The sequence below is a fragment of the Oncorhynchus gorbuscha genome, linkage group LG03, assembly GCF_021184085.1.
Source record: "Oncorhynchus gorbuscha isolate QuinsamMale2020 ecotype Even-year linkage group LG03, OgorEven_v1.0, whole genome shotgun sequence".
Taxonomy (NCBI): Eukaryota; Metazoa; Chordata; class Actinopteri; order Salmoniformes; family Salmonidae; genus Oncorhynchus; species Oncorhynchus gorbuscha.
In genome coordinates, this window is record NC_060175.1 from 57,801,442 (window position 1) to 57,824,689 (window position 23,248).

Here is a 23,248-nt window from a genome sequence, read left to right on the forward strand (position 1 = left end):
GGCTTTTCCTCAGCCTCGTACTCTCCACTCTGGCCAGAGTGAGGGAAGAAGGCTCATCTCTCATCTTGGTAGCCCATCGATGGCAAGGCAAGCTCTGGATAGCAGAGATGATTCTTCTGCTATACGGTGAGCCTTGGCAACTCCTGTTAGAGGGCTCTGTTGACCTAAGTGAACAAAGCTATTTATTAAAAAAATATAAAATAAATACAACCTCACCTGGAAACCATGGCCCTTCGGGCCTGGCCCGTGAGAGGTTAAATCTCCTACATGCTCATTGTATGGAAATAAGTGATTCATTTTGACAAGTTGTGTGACTGAAAAGGGGATCATTCCTTACCAATGCTCTGTATGCAAGGTTGCATGCTTCCTGCAGGACCTTCTGGACAGAGGGAAGGCTTTCTTCACTGTTAAGGTCTTATCTCGGCCTGTCATGTAAGCTTGTAAGCTTTGGAAAGGACACGGTGGGACACCCCTCCCCCGTTGTCGTTTCATGATTGGGGCATGTTGCTTACGTCCAGTTCCCAGGCATTTAGTCCCGTCATGGGATTTGTCAATTGTGCTTGAGGCTATTTCACAGCTGGCTTTTTTTTGAGCTGCTGGAATGCGTGGAGATGAAGCATCTCTCCATTTTTTTAAGACGCTCTGCCGGTCATCCTTACGTCCACAAAGTGAGTGAATGAGCACGGGTTCGTTCAACATTCGTGCTTACAGTTTGCCCAGGGCTTTTTTCCAAGGTTACATATTTGCCCAACCCCGCCTTTATGCCTAAGGGTAGCAGCAATTCCAATCGTCTCGCCTTGGCGCTTGTGGCGTTCCACCCTGCCGCCTTTTCTATGTCCAGTACGCTCATTGCGCATATACTTGGATACGATGAGAGTTTTGCACAAGTGTGTCCAACTCTTTTGGCCCGGGCACCTCCCTTTTCTTGTCAACAATTGTCACATTGCATTGTGAAAGCTAATATATTGGCCCTATAATAGCAAGGGCTTACTGCCTCCGCAGGGCCTATGGGCTCACTCCACCAGGGGTATGGCACTGTTCAAGGTCATCTCCTTACAGGGTATTTGCGATCTGTCTTGTTGGGCATCCCCTGTTACTTTCGAGGTTCTACCGACTAGACGTCACGGCACCTTTTTTGTTGGAGCCTACTGTCCTCCGTGTCGAGCCGCTGAGGGTTGATATGCTGGAACTACCTGGTTTCGAGCTCGTGTGAGATCCGAGAGTTGGCCATAATATCCCCACCGTGAGATGTTTTAACACAAAATTGAAAGAGAACTTAAGGTGACTTGCATAACCCCGATTCTCTGATTATTATGAGGGAGACATCTCACCACGTTCCCCTACTTGCAAGAGTGTGAGGACGTTTGGTTTGCTCGAGATGATCAGAGGGCAGGCGAATAGCGCTCTTAGTATGAAGGTAGGGGCTTCCTCATTCGCCACTCGACCTGTCTCGGACAGACGTGTATGATTTTGGTTCTTTAAGCTATGTAGGAGATTCTGGTGAATCCCGCTGTAAGATGACTCACTCATAATTTAAGAGAACTGGGGTCACTCAAGTGACCTGAAGTTTTTCTTTGGAGTACATTTTAAAGTGAAAAATCTAGAGACCACGTCGTAATTCCGTTATCGTGGAATTGCCCCTCTTACTTTCAGTTTGGCTGGCAATACAACAGTATTATTGTGTACTGATCCAATATTTAATGTAAGTACGTAATTCTTTGGATTATTGTTCAGGCTGATTTTCTTGGCATTCCTGTGAGGCCGCAGCCTGTCCGTCTGAGCATCGGCAACATGAGGTAGTTGTATTGATGTGTATTATTGTCTGCCAGTTGTCCTTGTGGTTTCACCATCTTTCTTTCTTTCTTGCAGGGGCTCCAGGTCCAGTCAAGTTCTGACTGGAATGGTCGGAAGCGAGGGGTCACATTCCGAACAGACAGTGAGTCCTTGCTTTTTCTCCCTCTCTCTCGCTATCGCTCTCAATGTGTTCACTATTTCACATGGCCTTGCATGAAAACTGCCTGCCCTTTCCATTCCATACTGAAGTTGACCTTTTACCACCTCAAGTTGCCAATTATGTCTCAGACCCTCCACCAACAAGAAGTTAATATCTCGAAGTCAACTTTTTCTCTCCTGTAACAAATCCTGATTTCCCCCACCCACCACCCCAGCAGTCAGCTGCTATTATCCATGACTGTCAGAGGGAACAGCTTTGCTGAAAAGCCCCTCTCTGGTTTAGCATCACAATCGACTGCAGCTCGGAGCCAGGGGGTGTGTGTGACACAGCCCACTGCTCCTCTTCCTATACCTGAGAGGACATGGGGATCATAGTCAAAAGAGATGGGAGAGGAGGGGACAGCTCCTTACATGGCTGCACATTCTTGTCCCCAGGCTTGGCTCCGAGAGAATCTCACCCACTCACCTGTCCATTAGTCTTCATCCAGGGAGCCCTGTTCTGAGCTTCCCATCTTAACCACGCACTGTGATCCATCCTCTTTCTTCTCTTTAAGGTGTGATTTGGGGGTGATTCTCTGTGTGGTAGAAGAGGAAGGGAGTCTAATTTTAGGACTCAACACTGTAAACAAATTTAATTGTGACTAAGGTTGTTTTGACTTTAAAAAAAAAATCAACCACCTCTCCTCTCCGTCATTAGCATACTCTAACTCTGATATCCTCTTTCTTGTCGTCTCCTCTGTTCTCCTCCGCCAGACTGCTCTGTGAACTGGAGTCCATTGGGGAAGCATGCCATCCATGGGGTGAACAATATGACATTCAGCCACCTCTCCTGTGACAGCCAGGCTGCTGTGGTGGTCCACTGGATGACCAGCCCTCTAGGTATGAACCATATGCCCTACGCAGTTTAAATTCTTCCATATGATAAAATAGTCATTATACAGACTAGAGATCAATGGGCAAAATCGAATCCAGTGTCTGAGGTTAGAGTTGAGCAGTCACTCCTAGTGTGCGGAAATCTCGATCCAGAAGTTAGTGGTTGACCTACTTTGAAATGTTTCCACCAAGATTGTTTTGGGTAGATCATATTACATCTGGGAGACACTAACATTTTAAAGCCCTCTGTATGTGTGCGGAAAGACACGTGTGCTTCCTACACCTGGTTGCACACAGGAGTCGTTTATGTTTATCTTCAGTATCTCAGCCCATGGAGAGTCATTTGTAGAGGTAAGAGGTTCGAGAACAGGAGAGAATAGGAGGGTAAAGAAAAGGCTCATCTTCAAAGCCCTGTACTGTGCTGTGTTTTTGTGGCTGTCCTCATCAACGACCCAGGGCAGTTTACCTTCCCCCAGTAGACTTACTCTGCTACCCTGACAGTCAGGGATCTGCCCATCAGAGGGAAGAGGGGAGGAAGGGATCCATATCTTACACAACAACACTGATATGTGTGTGTGTGTGTGTGTGTGCAAGCACTGTGTGTGTCTTAAGTGTCTCTGTTGGCATGCTATATGTGCGGGTGTGTGACAGAGGGAGCAAGACTGAAAGGGAGGCTTCCTCTTCTTCTGTCAACTGAGGCACTGCTGAAGCCATGGCTGATCCTCATGACAATGTAGCCTGTTATTCTCCAGGGGTTAATCCCTAGGACAGGGGCACCACTGCTCAGGTAGAGGGTTAAAGAAAGAACTAGGAAAAATAAACTAAAAGGGCAGAAGAGAGAGGGGGGGAGGAGATCTTTCCTACTTTGAATCAAGTAGTTAGAAAGCTGAAGCTACTGACGCCAGGGGGGGAAAAAACCACTCCGGAAGACAGTCCAACCTGTCTGACAGCTTTTTCCTTCCAGTTTTTTCTCTCTCCTCTGTGTCTGATGTGGTGACGGTGAGGCTAATGGTATCTGTGTGGTGGTAGAGGTAAAGGACGGAGTAGAGGAGGTGTAGAGTTACCACCACCACAAAGAGGAGGCTCTTTCAGCTTCTAAGCGTACACACACACGCACTCAGCCTCCGCTCCCCACAGTGGTAATAGAAGCCACAGGGAATGTGTGTTTTCTGCCTCTGCTGATGCCTCGGACTGATAAGGAAGAAATGTAATTAACGTGGGAGGTGCGCTGGCACACTTTGAAGGGCACGGGAATACTTCCCTGGCACGCAGACACCCTCTCTTGTCCTCTGCATACCTGGGTTCAAATACTATTAAAAATACATTTCAAATGCTTAGCTGTGCTTGTTTGAGCTTGCCTGTTGCTATGAATAAATGGTACTCCAGAAAGGCTAAAACAAACGCACAGTATTTGAAAGATTTCAAATGGTCTTTGAACCCAGGTGTGGTCCTCTGCCAGGGCACAGCCTCTTTCTCCTGCCAGCTCAAATTATGGTCTCTCATAAAAACATGTTTGATACTATGCCCTTACCTCAAGTGTGTGTGTGACTAGCTAATGTGTGTGGACTCCTACGAACTTCACAAACATCCGCTTCATGATTAGGATTTACATTTTCCTCACAAAATTTGTACTTGGGTCATATTTTTGCAATGTTTTTATTCATTGTTTTGGGCCCCAGTTAATATTGTTTGTGCTTTATGGAAGTTACCCTAGAAGTTAAAGTACAGTTGCTAACGGTAACATATTCTGACCTTGGGTTTTATCTGACATTTTTGGGTTAAAAAATGTGTTATTCACATAGTTGCTCTTTTTTAGCTGGTCCTTTACATGTGAGATACAGTGAGCTCCTAGTATTGGGCCAGTGACACCATTTGTTTTTGTTGTTGTTTTGGCTCTGTAATGATACAATGCCTGAGGCTGAAGTGCAGCCTGTCAGCTTTCATTTTAGGGTATTTTCATTCATATTGGGTGAACTGTTTAGAAATTACAGCACTTTTTGTACATAGTCCCTCCATTTTAGGGGACCAAAAGTATTGAGAGAGATATACACACACACACACACACACACACACACACACACACACACACACACACACACACACACACACACACACACACACACACACACACACACACACACACACACACACACACACACACACACACACACACACACACAGAGAGTTGAAGTTTGCATACACTTATGTTGGAGTCATTAAATCTCGTTATTCCAACCACTCCACAAATTTCTTGTTAACAAACTATATTTTTGACAACTCGGTTAGGACATGTACTTTGTGCATGATTACAAGTCAATTTTCCAACAATTGTTTACAGACAGATTATTTCACTTAACTCACTGTATTACAATTCCAGTGGGTCAAGACGTTTACATACACCAATTTGATGGTGCTTGGAAAATTGTCATGGCTTTAGAAGCTTCTGATTGACTAATTGACATAATTTGAGTGAATTGGCGGTATACCTGTGGATGGTTTCAAGGCCTACCTTAACTCAGTGCCTCTTTGCTTAACATCATGGGAAAATCAAAAGAAATCAGCCAAGACCTCAGAAAAAAACATTTGTTGACCTCCACAAGTCTGGTTCCTCATTGGGAGCAATTTCCAAACGCCTGAAGGTACCATGTTCATCTGTACAAACAATAGTACGCAAGTATAAACACCATAAACACCAACGCCATCATACCGCTCAGGAAGGAGACGTATTCTGCCTCATAGAGATGAACGTACTTTGGTGTGAAAAGTGCAAATCAATCCCAGAACAACAGCAAAGGACCTTGTGAAGATGCTGGAGGAAACGGGTACAAAAGTATCTATATCCACAGTAAAACGAGTCCTATATCGACATAACCTGAAACCGTCATAAAAAAAGCCAGACTACGGTTTGCACCTGGCCATGGAGACAAAGATTGTACTTTTTGGAGAAATGTCCTTTGGTCTGATGAAACAAAAAATGAAGTGTTTGGTCATAATGCCCATCGTGATGTTTGGAGGAAAAAGAGGGAGGCTTGCAAGCCAAAGAACACCATCCCAACCGTGACCCACAGGTGGTGGCAGCATCATGTTGTGGGGGTGCTTTGCTGCACGAAGGACTGGTGCACTTCACAAAATAGATGGCATCATGATGGGGGGGGGAAATTATGTGGATATATTGAAGCGACATCAGTCAGGAAGTTAAAGCTTGGTCGCAAAATGGGTCTTCCAAATGGACAATGACCCCAAGCATACTTCCAAAGTAGTGGCAAAATGGCTTAAGGACAACAAAGTCAAGGTATTGGAGTGGCCATCACAGAGCCCTGACCTCAATCCTATAGAAAATGTGTGGGCAGAACTGAAAAAGCATGTGCGAGCAAGGAGGCCTACAATTCTGACTCCATTACACGAGCTCTTTTATTTATTTTATATTTTACCTTTTTATTTAACTAGGCAAGCCAGCTTAGAACAAATTCTTATTTTCAATGACTGCCTAGGAACAGTGGGTTAACTGCTTTGTTCAGGGGCAGAATGACAGATTTGTACCTTGTCAGCTCAGGGATTTGAACTTGCAACCTTCCGGTTACTAGTCCAACGCTCTAACCACTAGGCTACCCTGCCACCCCTCTGTCAGGAGGAATGGGCCAAAATTCACCCAACAATTGTGGGAAGCTTGTGGAAGGCTACCTGAAACGTTTGACTCAAGTTAAAAGGCAATGCTACCAAATACGAATTGAGTGTAAGTAGACTTCTGACCCACTGGGAATGTGATGTAAGAAATAAAAGCTGAAATAAATCATTCTCTCTACTATTCTGACATTTCACGTTAAAATAAAGTGGTGATCCTAACTGACCTAATACAGGGAATTTTTACTAGGATTAAATGTCAGGAATTGTGAAACTGAGTTTAAATGTATTTGGCTACGGTGTATGTAAACTTCCGACTTCAACTGTATGTTAAAGTAGTCATAAGTTTAGTATTTGGTCCCATATTCATAATTACATCAAGCTTGCACACAGATTATTTTGTGCCCAAAATAATTGAATGGTAAATGTTTTGTCTCATTTTGGAGCCACTTTTTTTGTATATATGAATATATGTTGCTAAACACTTTGACATTTAATGTGGATGCTACCGTGATTATGGATGGTACGGAATGAATCACATATCATGACCCCTCGTAATCAAAACTTGTTCCTACTTTAATACACACAAGTGAATTTTTCCCCAATACTTTTGGTCCCCTACTGTTGGGGGTACTATTTACAAAAATGTCTATACGGTTCTCTCGATGTGGATGAAAATACCCTCAAATTAAAGCTGCCAGTTTGCAGTTTCACCTCATAATCATTTCAAAGTCAGTGCTGGCACACTGATCCAAAACGACAACAAAAAATGTAATTGTTCCAATATTTTTGGCACTCAGTATATGTCATATTTTTTGAAAATAATCAATTTATGATATAACAAAAAAAGGGAAATATGGAAGTTCTCTGTGCAAATACCTTTTTAACTTGGTGCTATAAGGTTAAATCCAATTACACAATGCTTGGTTGGCAGTCAAAAAGAATTGCATGTAAGATCTACTTATTGAGTCATGAAAGATGAAGACAAACTACAGTGCATTCAGTTTTCAGACCCCTTCCCTTTTCCCACATTGTTACGTTACAGCCTTATTCTAAAATTGCTTAAATACATGTTTTCCATCGTCAATCTATACACAATACCCCATAATGACAAAGCTAAAACAGAGAAAAAAACCTGAAATAGCTTATTTACATTTGTATTCAGACCCTTTGCTATGAGACTCAATTGAGCTCCGTTGCATCCTGTTTCCATTGATCATCCTTGATGTTTCTACAACTTGATTGGAGTCCACCTGTGGTAAATTCAATTGATTGGACATGATTTGGAAAGGCAGACACCTGTCTGTATAAGGTCCCACAGTTGACAGTGCATGTCAGAGCAGACACCAAGCCATGAGGTCGAAGGAATTGTCTGTAGAGCTCCGAGACAAAATTGTGTCAAGGCACAGATCTAGGAAAGGGTACCAAAACGTTTCTACAGTGTTGAAGGTCCCAAAGAACACTGGCTTCCATCATTCTTAAATGGAAGTTTGGAACCACCAAGACTTTCTAGAGCTGGCCGCCCGGCCAAACTGCGCAATCAGGGGAGAAGGGCCTTGGTCAGAGCGGAGACCAAGAACCCCATGGTCAATCTGACAGGGCTCCAGAGTTGCTCTGTGGAGATGGTTGTCCTTCTGGAAGGCTCTCCCATCTCTGCTTCACTCCACCAATCAGGCCTTTATGGTAGTGGGCAGACGAAAGCTACTCCTCAGTAAAAGGCACATGACAGCCCGCTTGGAGTTCACCAAAAGTTACCTAAAGGACTTTCAGACCATGAGAAACAAGATTCTCTGGTCTGAAGAAAACAAAATTGAACTCTTTGGCTTAAATGCCAAGCAACACGTCTGGAGGAAACCCTGGAGCTATCCCTAAGGTGAAGCATGGTGGTGGCATTATCATGCTGTGGGGATGTTTTTCAGTGGCAGGGACTGAGAGACTCGTCAGGACCGAGGGAAAGATGAATGGACCAACGTACAGAGAGATCCTTGATGAAACTCTGCTCAGGACCTCCGACAGGGGCGAAGGTTCATCTTCCAATAGCACAACGACCCTTAGCACACAGCCAAGACAACGCAAAAGTGGCTTCGGGACTAGTCTCTGAATGTCCTTGAGTCACCCAGCCAGAGCCCGGACTTGAACCCATCGAGCATCTCTGGAGACACTTGAAAATAGCTGTGTAACGACTCTCCCCATCCAACCTGACAGAGCTTGAGAGGATCTGCAGAGAAGAATGGGAGAAACTCCCCAAATACAGGTGTGCCAAGATTGTAGCGTCATACCCAAGAAGACTCGAGGCTGTAATCGCTGCCAAATGTGCTTCAACAAAGTAAAGGGGTCTGAGTACTTATCTAAATGTGATATTTCCATTTTTCTACATTTCTAAAAACCTGTTTTTACTTTCATTATGGGGTTATTGTGTGTAGATTGAGAATTTAAACGATTTAATCAATTTTTAGAATAAGGCTGTAATGTAACCAAATGTGGGAAAAGTGAAGGGGTCTGAATACTTTCCGAATGCCCTGTTACTATTGTCCCTGTTCTCGCCTAGTAAGCTATAGGCCGTCTAAAATGCATTGGTGCTTTTATTGGGATAGAAACACCATAATATGAATTAAACTAAAATATGAGTTACTTTTTAAAGTAATAAAAGCAGAAACACGCGTGAAAGCTTAATTACATAACGGAATGTCAGTGGGACTATAGCCACATCGACACCAGAATGGAACGGGGAATTGAATGAGTCTCATTGAAATGACCCGACTTTTGTCAGCCTTTGACCATACAAATATTTTATATAATATTCTGCCCATTTTCTATTTTTTGAAGGACTTGTATGTACAGATGTTTTTAGGTACAGTGAGCTGCAGGCCTACATAGGCACGTTGTAAAATGCATTTAGTTATAGAAACACATTCATTCATGTTAGGGAAACACCATAATACTCAGCTGAAATATCAGAAGTTAATCTTAAAGGCCAGGATCGGCTTTCTTTTCGTGGAGGAGAAAAGGGAATGCATAATCTAATTGCAGCGGTCAAATGGTGTGGTAGATGCGCTCAATCATACCCTCTGGTGTGAACAAGCATTAACGGTAAACACATAAAGTGCAACAGGATACCGCACGCTGTACTGCTGTATGACTCAACTCTTCATCGAGAAATTCCTGTATGTGATACGTGGGGGGGATAGTGTCACTGGTGTGGTGGTGTTATGCTGTCATCTGACATGGGTGCATTTTAATCACCGATTTTGAACGTGCATGTTTCTATTCAGGTATTGAACGTGTGTGTGTGTGTGTGTGTGTGTGTGTGTGTTATTCTGTCCAGGTATTGAGCATGTGAAGGGCTTCAGAGTATACCTAGAGGATAAGAACCCAGAGGGCAAACAGTGTCAACACATGATCCTCAAAGACCCACGACCCCTCAACTTCTCCTACAAGACTGTGGTAAGTCACACTGCACTCTGCTAAACAGGTTATTTCTCTTCTTCCATGCATCTGGAAGTAAGGTGTGCGAATGAGCTGAGCTCAAGTCTTACCAAGTTATGTGTTTGGGTGCCGTAGCCGTTCAAAGACTTGATGACCGAAACGCATCCATTTTGACTGCTGATAATGCGTCGAAGCAATACTTAATTTGTGAGTGCTGGCTGATTTTTACCCAGAAGTATGCGCTGTTATTCCCTGACAGAAGATGAGCTCACAGCCCTTCCCTGGCCTGGCCTATGAGACCGATTACATGGTCCGTGTTGTTCCCTTCCCCACCGTCATGAACGACAGCTTCTTCCCCCCATCCTTCCTGCGCACAAACTGTAAGTGGAATACAGCTCAAACTGCAGGCCCTATTTGTAGGCTAGATCTCGAGCTCAGCGCTAAGTCACGACCACCAACTTGGAATGTCAAGACAGGACATGAGTTTTTCTTGACCTGATCGGGAGGAAAACTCTTGGCCCTGTTGATAACGTTGTAGCCAACTGTAATAGTATTATAACTGTTGTTGAAGACTCCTGTTGTCTTTGTTTTCAGCCTGTGAAGTTCTACTGGGTCCAGACAACCTGGTCTGCAAACCATGTAAGTAATCAAGTTTCTCATATCTGTTTGCTAATACTGTAATTACTCTCGTGACAGCATTGTGTTAAAATGTAAAATATTGTGTAACATAGTAATATTATATCCTAATTGTTTTGTAATTGTCCGCTACTGTTTATTGAAATAATGTTATGAAAGAATTTTGTGAAAAAAATAATGATTTGAAACCACCAGAAATTCCTATAATGCTCATATACATGGATTAATCTCTCTGTGTCTCTGTCTGGTGGTTGTGACCAGTCTGGAAGCCCAAGACTCTCAACATCTCCCAGCTGGGCTCTAACCTCAATGTTGTCTTCGACCACGCCCCCTCCACCTTCGGCTTCACCATCTACTACCTGTACTACAAACTACGACAGGAGGGACCATTCAGGCTTAAACGCTGCAAACCGGTAAGAGCATGACTACATTATGAGTTAGCCACGTCGTTTTTACTGGCGAGGCTTCGCTACGAGTGCCGACCTGTCCAGTGCTGTTCTGCCCCAAAGTCCATATCTCATTCATTATTATCTAATAGGGTCAAGGTAAAAATCCGAGATAAAGCACTCCCACTCTGAGACATTTTTTTTGTAATATGGACCCTGAGCGGCTTCTAATGTGTTTCCCAGACATTGAGGAGGGATGTTGTACGGTTATGGTATGTTGACGTGTCTTGTCCTCGGCCTCCATCTACCGGGCCCCTACCGCCTGGGCCTCTCTCTGATGTCCTATAACCTCCTGGGACACACACCATAGACTATCCTACTTTCACAGTCAGTCAGTGACAATCAGAATCACTGAGGTAGACCACGGTTGAAATACTATTTAAATAATTTCAATACTTGACCTGTGCTTGTTTAGGTTTACCTGTTGAAATTTAACATTTTGAAAAGTGAAGGTGCAAACCCTGTCCATCTGGCTGGCAAAAGCAAATCACATTTGAAAGGACGCGTTTGATCAAACCCCCACTGAGTTACTGAAGATATTCCCAGCAGAACATAACTTCATTATTCAGGGCTGGAGGAGAGAAGAGTCTCCTCTCTCTCACACATGTTGCCAGAACAGACAGCACATTGTATCCAGGATGTGTTGTTTTAGCTGTGGAGAGAAAGAGAAAAATCATATCTCCCCTGTTCCTCCTACTGTCAGTCAAGTCTTCTAGTGGCCCTGCCCTACTTCTTTCTTTCGAACAATGATAAAAGCCAAAGCACCCCCTAGCTAGCTGTAGCTCTCATTCAGGTCCCCTCTCTCTCACATACTGTGTTTTAGAAACAGGACCTGATTAGGTCCTCAACCATATGATTGGTTAAGAGGTGAAAAATATCAACTATTATGATGTCAGTATTCCAAACCCTCAGTCAGAAATGCATGAGACTCCTCAGCTCTGGACATTGTATCACTACAGAAACGGCATGACAATAATGGACCGTTCTACTCTATTTTTGCAAAGGAGTTTAATCTGCCCATAACGACATGCGTTCTTCAAGATGTGATACCAGGAACCTATGCGATTGAGGTAAAGCATGATTCTCACGCGTTGGTTAAAAGTAGTGCACTACAGGAAATAATGAGGTGCCATTGTGGACGCAGAACTGATGGAAACCCACTAAAGCCATCTCAGCTGACACACATATTTCCTTCCATATATGTAATTTGTCCTTCAGCTGAGAGATGACACCAACACTACCAGAAGACAGGCCCAGTACCACGTAAGCCAAGGTGAGCTTCCTGCTACTAGCTAACATCCCAGTATTGCCTCTGGACTGACACCCTCTTACTAAACTCTCATTACATTTACATAAGCCTGGATGACTGGGGTGTTGCCACACTCTTCTGGGTGTTTTATGTTCACTTTGCTGAGTAAAAAGCACATTCATAGTTCATTGGAAATGTATTTGCTTGTTATTTAAATGTATTTCTGTCTGTTGTCTGTCTCAGTCCACTCCCCGTGGGCAGGGCCTATCAGAGCCATGGCCATCACTGTCCCTCTAGTCATCATGTCTGCCTTCGCTACACTCTTCACTGTAATGTGCCGGAAGAAACAACAAGGTACTTTTCGTCATTCATAATAATGAAACATTTCACTCTCAGGGCTCTATTTGCAGGTGGTATTAAGCCAGTGCAATTGTCAGATGCAATTTTTTGACCTGTTAAAGCGGTCTTCTATTTTCAAACCCTAGCACCAGGATTGGTAATTTACCCGTCTTGTCTTAACAGTCACTTCCGCTGAGGTGGGATGGGTGGCAATATCTGAGGTGTGTCCTTAAAAACATGCGCCAAAGTGCCAATTTCAGTTTACGCTGGTGGGGATATTTAAGACCAAGTTAAGTCTGGTCTTAGTGGTAACGTGGTTGGTTATGGCGTGGATTCTGACAATATTCCGTGCCCCCAGCCAATTGAAGTTGATGACAATGCAAATACTGTCAAATCCTACAGAACTAGAGACAAATGCATGCAGTATTAAGCCATGAAATGCCTTGATTGGCCAAGCCCTCGTCACACCTACAACTTGTTTATTCATCAAACCCAGCTCATAATAACGACTGTTAGAATAGCAACAAAAACCAATCTGACACACCCCCGGACCTATAATGCTACTTACCGCCAGCACTTAGATTTACCAATGACTTAGGTTTGTAAAAAAAAAAAAAAAAAGTCCCTCAGTCTACATTCTGTCTTTACTGAATCTATCTTTAAAAAAAATCCGTATCCAACATTTACAAACATTAGTCGACGTTTAGTAGAATAGGCCAGTGCATTTCCCTTCACCTTTCTTTATTGTCTTCATATTGTATTAATACTGTACATTGTGTTGTAACTTGATCTGTGCAGAGAATATCTACTCCCATCTGGATGAGGAGAGTGCTGAGTCATCGTCTCACACCACAGCTCTGAATGCAGACAGACCCTGGCCCCGGACTAAGGTGTTTGTCTGCTACTCCACTAAGGACTGCCCCAAACACCTCACAGTCGTACAGAGCTTCGCCTTCTTCCTCCAGGACTTCTGTGGCTGTGAGGTAGGAACTAAACTTCCCACTTTGTAGCTAGGTTATGGCTCCAAGGGTTGGCTCCAAGGGTTGGCTCCAAGGGTTGGCTCCAAGGGTTGGCTCCAAGGGTTGGCTCCAAGGGTTGGCTCCAAGGGTTGGCTCCAAGGGTTGGCTCCAAGGGTTGGCTCCAAGGGTTGGCTCCAAGGGTTGGCTCCAAGGGTTGGCTCCAAGGGTTGGCTCCAAGGGTTGGCTCCAAGGGTTGGCTCCAAGGGTTGGCTCAGGCCAGAGAATTGAATGTGATGGAGTTGGAAAACGTAAATCAGGAGTGTGCTTTGTGCCACCTGCTGGTTGATCCCATGAAGTGTGTGACTTCATAGTAGAATTAGTAGTATCAGCATATATTTTGTAATAGTCTCGTCCACCAGCCCGATGTGATGAGTTTAGCTCAGTAAATACTCAAAAATGGTTTACTATTCTGTAATATTAATCAATAATAGTGATGATGATTCACCATTGGAATCTGACTACATCTCTCTGTGGTGGTTAGTCCTGCAGGTGATATTATAGTTTAACCTCGCCCCATTCCATTCGCCAGTTCCTATTTTTCTTTTTTTTTTCAGGTGACTCTGGACCTGTGGGAGCACCTGCAGATCTGTAAGGAGGGCCAGATGTCCTGGCTGAGTCGGCAGATAGATGAGGCTCACTACATCATCACTGTCTGCTCCAAAGGCCTCAAGCACTATATAGAGAAGAGCCGCAGGGGGAAATCACCAGCCAGAGGTGATTTGATATATTTTTTTGGGGGGGAATGATTGTTTGATTTAATTTGTTTGACAAATGAAAACCAAAAGTGTCAAACATTGTCAGACATCTACTGAATTAACAACGACAGTTACAACAGGTGTCCTTTTAGTTATGTTCAGTTGAATAAATGCATATACAGCCAAGTACATGCATTTTAACAAACTATCAAGGATAAACTCAGTCACTGATTTACTATATGTCCATTGTTTCTTTTGGTGTAGGTGGAGCAGCTGCAGCAAATGGAGCAGAGCTCTTCATCGTTGCAGTGGCCATGATTGCGGAGAAGCTCTGTGAGGCGCGCCAGGAAGACCAGGACCTGTCTCGCTTCATGGCAGTCTACTTCGACTACTCCCACGAGGGCGACGTTCCGACCATGCTGAGCCTGGCTCCCAAGTTCAAGCTAATGGATCAGCTCCCTCAGATGTTCGGCCGCCTCCACTCCCGCCAGCTCAGTTTACCGGAACGCGAGCCGCAGCCGCTCAACATCAGCAAGAGGAACTACTTCCGGAGCAAGTCAGGGCGGTCTCTGTACGTGGCCATCTGCAACATGCACCAGCACATCTCATTGGAGCCTGATTGGTTCGAGAGGCAGGTGAAACCCGCTCCTCTGGCACCGCGTGACGGTGCCGGAGCGTCATTGTCATCATCGTCGCCTCGCATGGAGAAGTTTGACTCTGGGCTGGTGCTCAATGAGGTTTTATTTAAGTTGCCATCAGAAAGCGAAGGTACTCTGATGAGGAATGTGCTGCTCACGTCTCTCCCTCCCAGCCTCAGCCTGGCCCACTGTTCCCTGGACAGACCCGGGGGGCCTGGGAACAGCCGCTCCAGCTTTTCTCAGGAGGAATCTGGGTTCACGTCGGGGGCCTCGTCTGGTTTGGGTCCTCTGGCTCTGAGGTCTCTGAGGCCTGTCGTACCTCCCCAGGCTGGAGATGGGTCAGCCAGTCCCCCAGAAATGCCCAGGGACTCTGGGATCTATGATTTGTCAGTGCCCTCTTCTGAGCTGTCCATTCCCCTCATGGAGGGCCTGTCACCTGACCAGGCTGATTCCTCCTCCCTGGCCGACAGCGAATCATCTTCTTCCGGACTGGGTAAGAGACCAATGTTTTATGTCTAAAAATGCCTAAAGTTATCTGACATTTTCATTGCAAAATAGTATGTGGTCAAAGTAAGTCAAATTGAGAATGATTCAGATTTAAAGCCCTATGCCTAAAATTATGCTGTATGACATTTTCACATTTAAGTACAATAGGACTGATAATGAACTATGAGTCAGATTTAAGAATGAGTCATCGGATTCGGAGATGATTCAGTCAGATAAGTCAGTGACATCATTTCAGACATATACGGACATCATACCAAAAATATTTCTTAATCCACTCCTCACTCATTTCCACCACTGGTTGTTTCTATTTCTCACCAGTGGTGCCATTTAGGGTTGCAAAACTACTGTTAATTTACCAAAATTACCAGAATCTTCTGTAATTAACAGATAATCTATGGTAATTTTATACTTGAATAACTTCTAAAAAAAAAATTGTCCATGAGTTTCTAGCAGATAGACCAAATGGTTCAAGAGAAAATTGTCTAATTAAAAAGGCATCTAATCAACAATTGCATTTTCAAATAAGTCTGTAACTCTTCCAACTATTCACTGCCACCAGTTTGGCACCAAAACATTTAAAACAAAGACATAGTAAAATAATCGAAGTGTGTAAAAACAATGTAAAGGATATTTTATGCTGAAACCCTCATATTAAACACCAACGTTATTCACTAGTGAAGTCCAGTGTGTGTTTGTTGTGCCTCTGAAATTAGCTGAATATCTCTTCATTGTGTGTCTTATCTCCAGGTGATGAGGAGCCCCCTACTGTCAGCTCTCTGCACTACGCCGTGCCCACCATCTGTAAAGCTGAGCTTCACCACCATCTAGAGCAGTCTGAAGGACTGGGACTCTTTCCTGTTCCTCCCTTGTAGTGAACATAACAACATTACATTACCTGGACATGCATGGCCTGTTCATAAGGAATCATTGGATCAAGCCCAGTGACCAAGCCCATGGATTCTAGTGATGTCATCTGCTTCAGAATCTCTGTGGGCTGATAAAACACGGAGGAATGATGTCACGTTTTAGAACGCAGAGGGTGATGTCACTGTTTTGTGAACCTTCTAAGTAGCGGTTGTGTGACTGTGAAGGCAATGCATTATTTAACAATGGTTGTATGTTGTTTTGCAGTGCTGTCCTGTAATTGTTAGTGGTGTAAAGATGTTGGATTCAGACTACACCAGATCTGCTTTTTAAAACACCCCACCCCATACCAGGTTACCAATTCAACAAATGGCCAACATCAATGTTTCTCAACCTTGTTCCTCTGGTGCTTCAAAGAGGTGACACATTTTTTATTCCAGCGCAGAAACACCTGCTTCAACTCCTCTACTGATAATCAAATCCATGATTACTCGAATCTGGTGTGTTAGTGCTGGGCTTGAACACAAATGTGTGACTTCAACGATGTCGTTTGTTAAATACAGGGACAATTATGTTTTGAATGAAAGAGCATTTGTTTGTTACTTTATTTTAATTTATTGTCAATGATGAAATATGAACACTTTTTAAAGTATTGTACACCAACACAAGGATAGAAGGTGCTGGAACTGAGTGTCAAAGCACTTTTACTTGTTTAAAAAAAAATTGGTTTACTGATACACAACAGTTGTCAAAACCTTTTCTAAGAGAGCAGATAGGTTGGAAGTACTCACATTTTTATCATATTTTTCAAACCAGCAGTTATGAAAATGTTATCTCACAGTAATGGACAGGGGTTTGATTTTAGGGGCATTCTCATTTTATAAACTAAATGCCTTTATTTGGAACTTGGGAAACATACTGTTATTCAACTCTTACAGAGCAAAAAGTAACCCTGTCTTTGTGGGTCTACTTCAGTGTATGTTCTAACAATGTTTTAATGTTTTCCAGTGCCAGTCATTTTGACAACACTTTGTTTTTGGAAATAATCAGTTTTGTATAGTTTTTAGATCCTTTTTTTTTCTCTACGTTTTATATATACACTTTGTACTGTTTTATAGTACTCTAATGTAGGAAATAAGCAAAAAATGAAATTGTAATTTGTTCATTATTGAAGCCTCGGACAACCAAGTCAAGGAGACGAGATTTAGAAGGATGGCTCGGTGAGACACAACCCATTTTCCTGCTCAAAGTGTATAACTAAACATGTCATTGCAAGAACAAAATCTGAAATATCATTTACACCCTTTAGATGGCAACATGGATGTATATTTGATATCTGCCCATTTGAAGTGGCAACTGATTTCACCAGTAGCACCGTGCCAAGTGCGCTGTAAGTCCAAGGTCAAGATACAAACTGGTAGTTAAGATATAATGTAACCTATTGCATGTTTTAGTAACTGTCAAATGTGGTGTAATAATTGGTTGAGAGAGAAATATTTTTTAACCCCCACATTTTTTTCCCACCCAACCCCTACATTTAAGTCACGTTAGTTTGCCTATTATAAACTTTATGGCGTTATGGCAGTCGTCAGCACTGCTCAAATTCAGTAGCAATATGGGAAGTTTATTATCCATTAATCTACATTTAAAAAAAGTATGTAGATTACCATCCCATTGTGAATAGACTCTACTATTCAAAAGAGAGAATTACTGTCGGGAGAGGATTAGAAATCACACCAATGACTACATTTCCTATAGGCCTACTTGGTGCTGAGTAATGTAGTGTGTTACACCCTACACAACTCGATTCTGATATGGGGATCCGGAACATAATTACAGATCATTTGACTGCAAACCCTGCTTACATTTGTATACGATCACGTCTCTGTGTGGGAATACTTGAACAGATTTCCAAAATTAAAATCTCTTGAAGCAGATGCCCAACAGTGAAAAATCTATAAAACAAGCATGTTTTTATTTATTATGTTTTGCTCAAACATTGGGGGTCCAAATAAAATCACTGGCCACCAGTTGGGGAACCCTGCTGTACTGTATCTCACTGTAAAAGACCCATTGGTTGCTCTCTCACTTACACACACACGGTAAAAGTAGTTTAATATTGGATATGTTTTCTCTTGTCAACAGCAATTGAAACAAGCATGCCAATGACTATGAAAATGTTACATTCTGAATCGGGGTTGCATGGAGAACAAAACACAACTTAACATATTTTTAAAATGATTTTGGGTTTCAATCTTCAATAGCTCTTAAAGAGTGCCGTACCTATGGAAAATTATATTTTCTGAATTGGGAAGACAGCGAAAAAAAAAAAAAAATGCATTTGGATTATCGGATTTCCACATTCAATAGCTCGTAGCCCTTTACACTGGTACCCGTGGACGGGATGCAAATATCCAATATTTTGACAATGATAATCTCCTAAATGTGAATGCAGTGGCTGTACAGTAATATGCTATACATGACATCAGAGCTCATGTTCTCCACTTCACAGCTCTGTATGGGTTTTGACTGACAGACATTCTAAATAGGAGTACAGCGAGCGACAAGAAGTTGCCCCCATTCCTCCCTCTAATTGGGCAATGCTGTAAATTACGCTGACTCAATGTATTTTGTAAAATGAGATGTTGAGGATTATAATAAATCCAGCTTTGTCATACAAGCAAGCTAAACACCAGTGTGTCCAAATGTGCACTTCTCATTTCCATATCATATAACTCAAATAATATACCGTGTCAATGTTTATGATCACAATGTTTGGTGTAACATTCCAAGATGACAGGGCGTTATACCCTGGGTTGTCCTGAACAGAATGAACTTATGTTTGCTTGTTGTACTGTATACTTCAGGTATTGTATATGTAACTGAACTAAATGACTATCGCCCCGGAGCACTCACTTATGTCATCATGAAGTGCTTTGATAGGCTAGTTAAAGACCATCTCACCTTTGCCTTACCTGACACCATAGACCATATTTGACCAAGAAGGAGCGTGATGGTGCTGCGTCAGATGACTTGGCCTCCACAATCCCCTGACCTCAACCAAATTGAGATGGTTTGGGATGAGTTGGACCGCAGAGTGAAGGAAAAGCAGCCAACAAGTAAGTGCTCAGCATATGTGGGAACTCCTTGAAGACCGTTGGAAAAGCATTCCTTATGAAGCTGGTTGAGAGAATGCCAAGAGTGCAAAGCTGTCATCAAGGCAAAGGGTGGCTACTTTGAAGCATCTCAAATATATAAAATATATTTAGATTTGTCTAACACTTTTTTTTGGTTACTAGATGGTTCCATATGTGTTATTTCATAGTTTTGTCTTCATTATTATTCTACAATGTAGAAAATAGTAAAAAATAAAAACCCTGGAATGAGTAGGTGTGTCCAAACTTTTGACTGGTACTGTATATATATTTATATTTCGCTCTGACATTTGTCATGATATTTCTTAATTATCTGTAAAAATGTTCAGGTTTATGTGTATTTGTTATTTTAATTGTATTGCTTTAGGTATTACTGCACTGTTGGAGCTAGAAACAGAAGCATTTAGTTGTACACGCAATAAAATCTGCAAATCTGTGTCCGCAACCAATTAACCTTTATTTTATTTGTGAAGAAAATATTCCACAGATCATTCATCTGAATGCACTCATGACTCCATTCTAGGTGTACCGGAATTACTGTTTCTCTGAATTGCATTGTGAAAGACTAACACTTTAAGATCATATTTTATGATTTAGCTAGGCATGTTGGCAAAAAAACAAATGTTCAAATTATGCCCCCCTGACCCAGATTGCAATTTATAATGGAACATTTTGGAATAAGTATTGTTGTTTACGCAATCCCAAAATGTTCCATTATAAATTGCAATCTGGGTCAGGTGGGCATAATTTGTAAAGGTAGGGAGGGATGCAGGGCTGTGTTCCAAACAAAACGACTACAAGTGTGCCTCGTCTAGTTCCTTGATGGCACAGCTACTGTAGGAGGATTCAAAAAGCATCTTTAAATCAAATACTTTTAAAAACTTTTATTTAACTAGGCTAGTCAGTTAAGAACAAATACTTATTTACAATGACAGCCAACCCCTTTCTTTGAGTGATACATTGAAATCATTTAGGAACTGTACACACTTTGGAAAGGTGTGGCCATTGAAAACACCAGTTAAACCTCTCACTCAAACCCCCATCATTGTTTTGTCCATTGTTGCACCCAGCCCATATTTTCCAATAATATTCTTATCATGCTACTGAATGTATCCAGAATATTTTCAGATTTCGTTATTAACAAATGCGGTGAAACGTACAGTAAATATAAAATGCACATGAATCAACAGTGTAATGTTTTTGGATTCAGTCTCGTCAGGTGAACTGTTGTGTCCTCACCTTTAGTCTAATAATTTTACCATAATCTCCAAACTGTTACTTTTGCTACCATGGTTTTTTCCAATGGTGTAAAGTACTTAAATAAAAAATACTTTAAGGTACAACTTAAGTAGTTTTTTGGGGTACTACTTTACTTAACAATTTATGTTTTTGACCACTTTTACTTCACTACATTCCTAATGAAAAGTATGTACTTTTTAATCCATACATTTCCCTGACATCCAAAAGTGCTCTTTACATTTTGAATGCTTAGCAGGACAGGAAAATGGTCCAGTTCACAAACTAATCAAGACAACATCGCTGGTCATCCCTACTGATGGACACACAAAACACAAATGCTTAGTTTCTAAATTATGTCTGATTGTTGGAGCATGCCTGTGGCTATCTGTAAATGTAACAAAAGAAAATTGTGCTGTCTGGTTTGCTTAATATAAGGAACTGGAAATTATTTATATTTTTACTTTTCATACTTAAGTATATTTAAAACCAAATACTTTTAGACTTACACTCAAGTAGTATTTCACTGGGTCACTTTTACATGAGTCATTTTTTATTAAGTTATCTGTACTTTTACTCAAGTATAACAATTGGGTACTTTTTCCACCACTGGTTATTTAACCTGTAAAGAAACATTTTAATTTTGTCCTATCCATATAGACTAATTTCCACAAGTGTAAGGGGTCAGACAAAGCGTGCTATGACTATAAACATGATATATTCTGAAGCGGGGGAGGAGAGAGAAATACCTTTTTTGTTGGTGAAATGTTTTTTTCTTCTTCTGGATGGCTCTTAAACAAAGCATGCCATGATTAGTAAAATTATATATTTTTCTCCATCCTCCCCTGATTCAGAATATAATTTGACATATTACTCATTTATCAGACAGTCTTATCCAGAGTAATTAGGCTTAAGTGCCTTGCTCAAGGGTAAAGACAGATGTTCACCTGGTCAGCTTAGGGATTCGAACCAGCAACTGTTCAATTGATGGTCCAACTCTTTTAACCGCTAGGCTACCTGCAGCCCCAATAAAGATTATATTTACAAAAGTATCTGGACACCCCTTCAAATTAGTGGATTTTAGTATTTCAGCTACATCAGTTGCTGACAGAGCCATGCAATCTCCATAGACCTAACATTGGCAGTAGAATGGCAATACTGAAGAGCTCAGTGACTGTCAACGTGGCACTGTTATAGGATGCCACCTTTCCAACAAGTCAGTTCATAAAATGTTTGCCCTGCTAGAACTGCCCTGGTCAACTGTAAGTGCTGTTATTGTGAAATGGAAAAAACTAGGAGCAACAACGGCTCAGCCGTGAAGTGGTAGGCCACACAGAATGGGAACGGGACTGCCGAGGGCTGAAGTGTGTAGCAAGTAAAGGTTGTCTGTCCTCGGTTGCAACACTCACTACCGAGTTCCAAACTACCTCCTGAAGCATGCACAATGCCAAGCGTCGGTTGGAGTGGTGTAAAGCTCGCCGCCTTTGGACTCTGGAACAGTGGAAACGCGTTCTCTGGAGTGATACAACATCTAGTGGAAAGCCTTTCCAGAAGAGTGGAGGCTGTTATAGCTGCAAAGGGGAGACCAACTTCATATTAATGCCCATGATTTTGGAATGAGATGTTCGATGAGCAGGTGTCCACATACTTTTTGTCATGTAGTGTATCATTTTCAAAGTCATTGCATGCTTTGTGTAAGAGCTATTGAAGATTGAAATTCGAAAAATATGTGCAATATTCTCCATCCACCCCTGATTCAGAATATACCATTTTTATAGCAGTAGTGACGCGTGGGTAAAATCACTGGGGAAGCCATGTCCGGGAAAAAATGCCATGTTTCAACCTAAACTCAGCAAAAAAAAAAAAGAAACGTCCTCTCACCATCAACTGCGTTTATTTTCAGCAAACTTAACGTGTAAATATTTGTATGAACATAAGATTCAACAACTGATACATAAACTGAACAAGTTCCACAGACATGTGACTAACAGAAATGGAATAATGTATCCCTGAACAAAGGGGGGGGGGGGGGGGCACCAGCTGCATTATGTACTGCAGTGAGTCTCTTCCTCATGGACTGCACCAGATTTGCCAGTTCATTTTTTTTTCTTCTGTAAATTACATTTGGCTTCTGATGTGATTGTTGTGAAGCCAAACCACACAAAAAATGGTGTGATAAGACGATTCAGATTAGAGCTCACTCAATTTAGCTCAACACTGAATGGCTATTATTGTTTGTTTTTTTATCAATGGAGGCCAAATGCTTGCTGGTTTCCCTTACGTTCAATGCTACAGGCAGCAACATTATCATACTATTTTTGACCAGATAGCATCAGATAGATGGGATACACATACAGTGATAGAGGGGCGCTGTTGTGCTCGCTCGGATGCTTTCTCCAGCAAGATACATTCAGTCTCTTTTGAATTGAATGAAAATTAGGAAACACAGAGAGAAGAAATATACATAATTGCTGGGGTTTTTTCATCCTTTTGGGGGGATGAATCTTTTGGCATCCATGAATACACGCCACTGTTTCATCATCATGGCATGTTTGGTTCAATAACTATTGACGAGAGAACCGAATATCTAA

General features: G+C 42.1%; 1 protein-coding gene across 1 annotated transcript in view; it reads left to right on the forward strand.

Annotated features, from left to right (window-relative positions):
• The window catches only part of LOC124031624 (interleukin-17 receptor D-like), a 58,429-nt gene extending 39,479 nt beyond the window's left edge, over window positions 1-18,950 (forward strand). The window contains exons 2-14 of the mRNA XM_046343098.1: window positions 1,870-1,936; window positions 2,707-2,832; window positions 9,773-9,891; window positions 10,133-10,253; window positions 10,468-10,512; window positions 10,771-10,922; window positions 11,960-12,025; window positions 12,174-12,228; window positions 12,448-12,558; window positions 13,342-13,526; window positions 14,117-14,276; window positions 14,522-15,388; window positions 16,150-18,950. Of these exons, the coding sequence (XP_046199054.1) occupies window positions 1,870-1,936; window positions 2,707-2,832; window positions 9,773-9,891; window positions 10,133-10,253; window positions 10,468-10,512; window positions 10,771-10,922; window positions 11,960-12,025; window positions 12,174-12,228; window positions 12,448-12,558; window positions 13,342-13,526; window positions 14,117-14,276; window positions 14,522-15,388; window positions 16,150-16,274 (2,199 nt within the window). The 3' untranslated portion in view covers window positions 16,275-18,950. The remainder of the gene's footprint in view (window positions 1-1,869; window positions 1,937-2,706; window positions 2,833-9,772; window positions 9,892-10,132; window positions 10,254-10,467; window positions 10,513-10,770; window positions 10,923-11,959; window positions 12,026-12,173; window positions 12,229-12,447; window positions 12,559-13,341; window positions 13,527-14,116; window positions 14,277-14,521; window positions 15,389-16,149) is intronic.
• The last annotated feature ends 4,298 nt before the right edge of the window (window positions 18,951-23,248 follow it).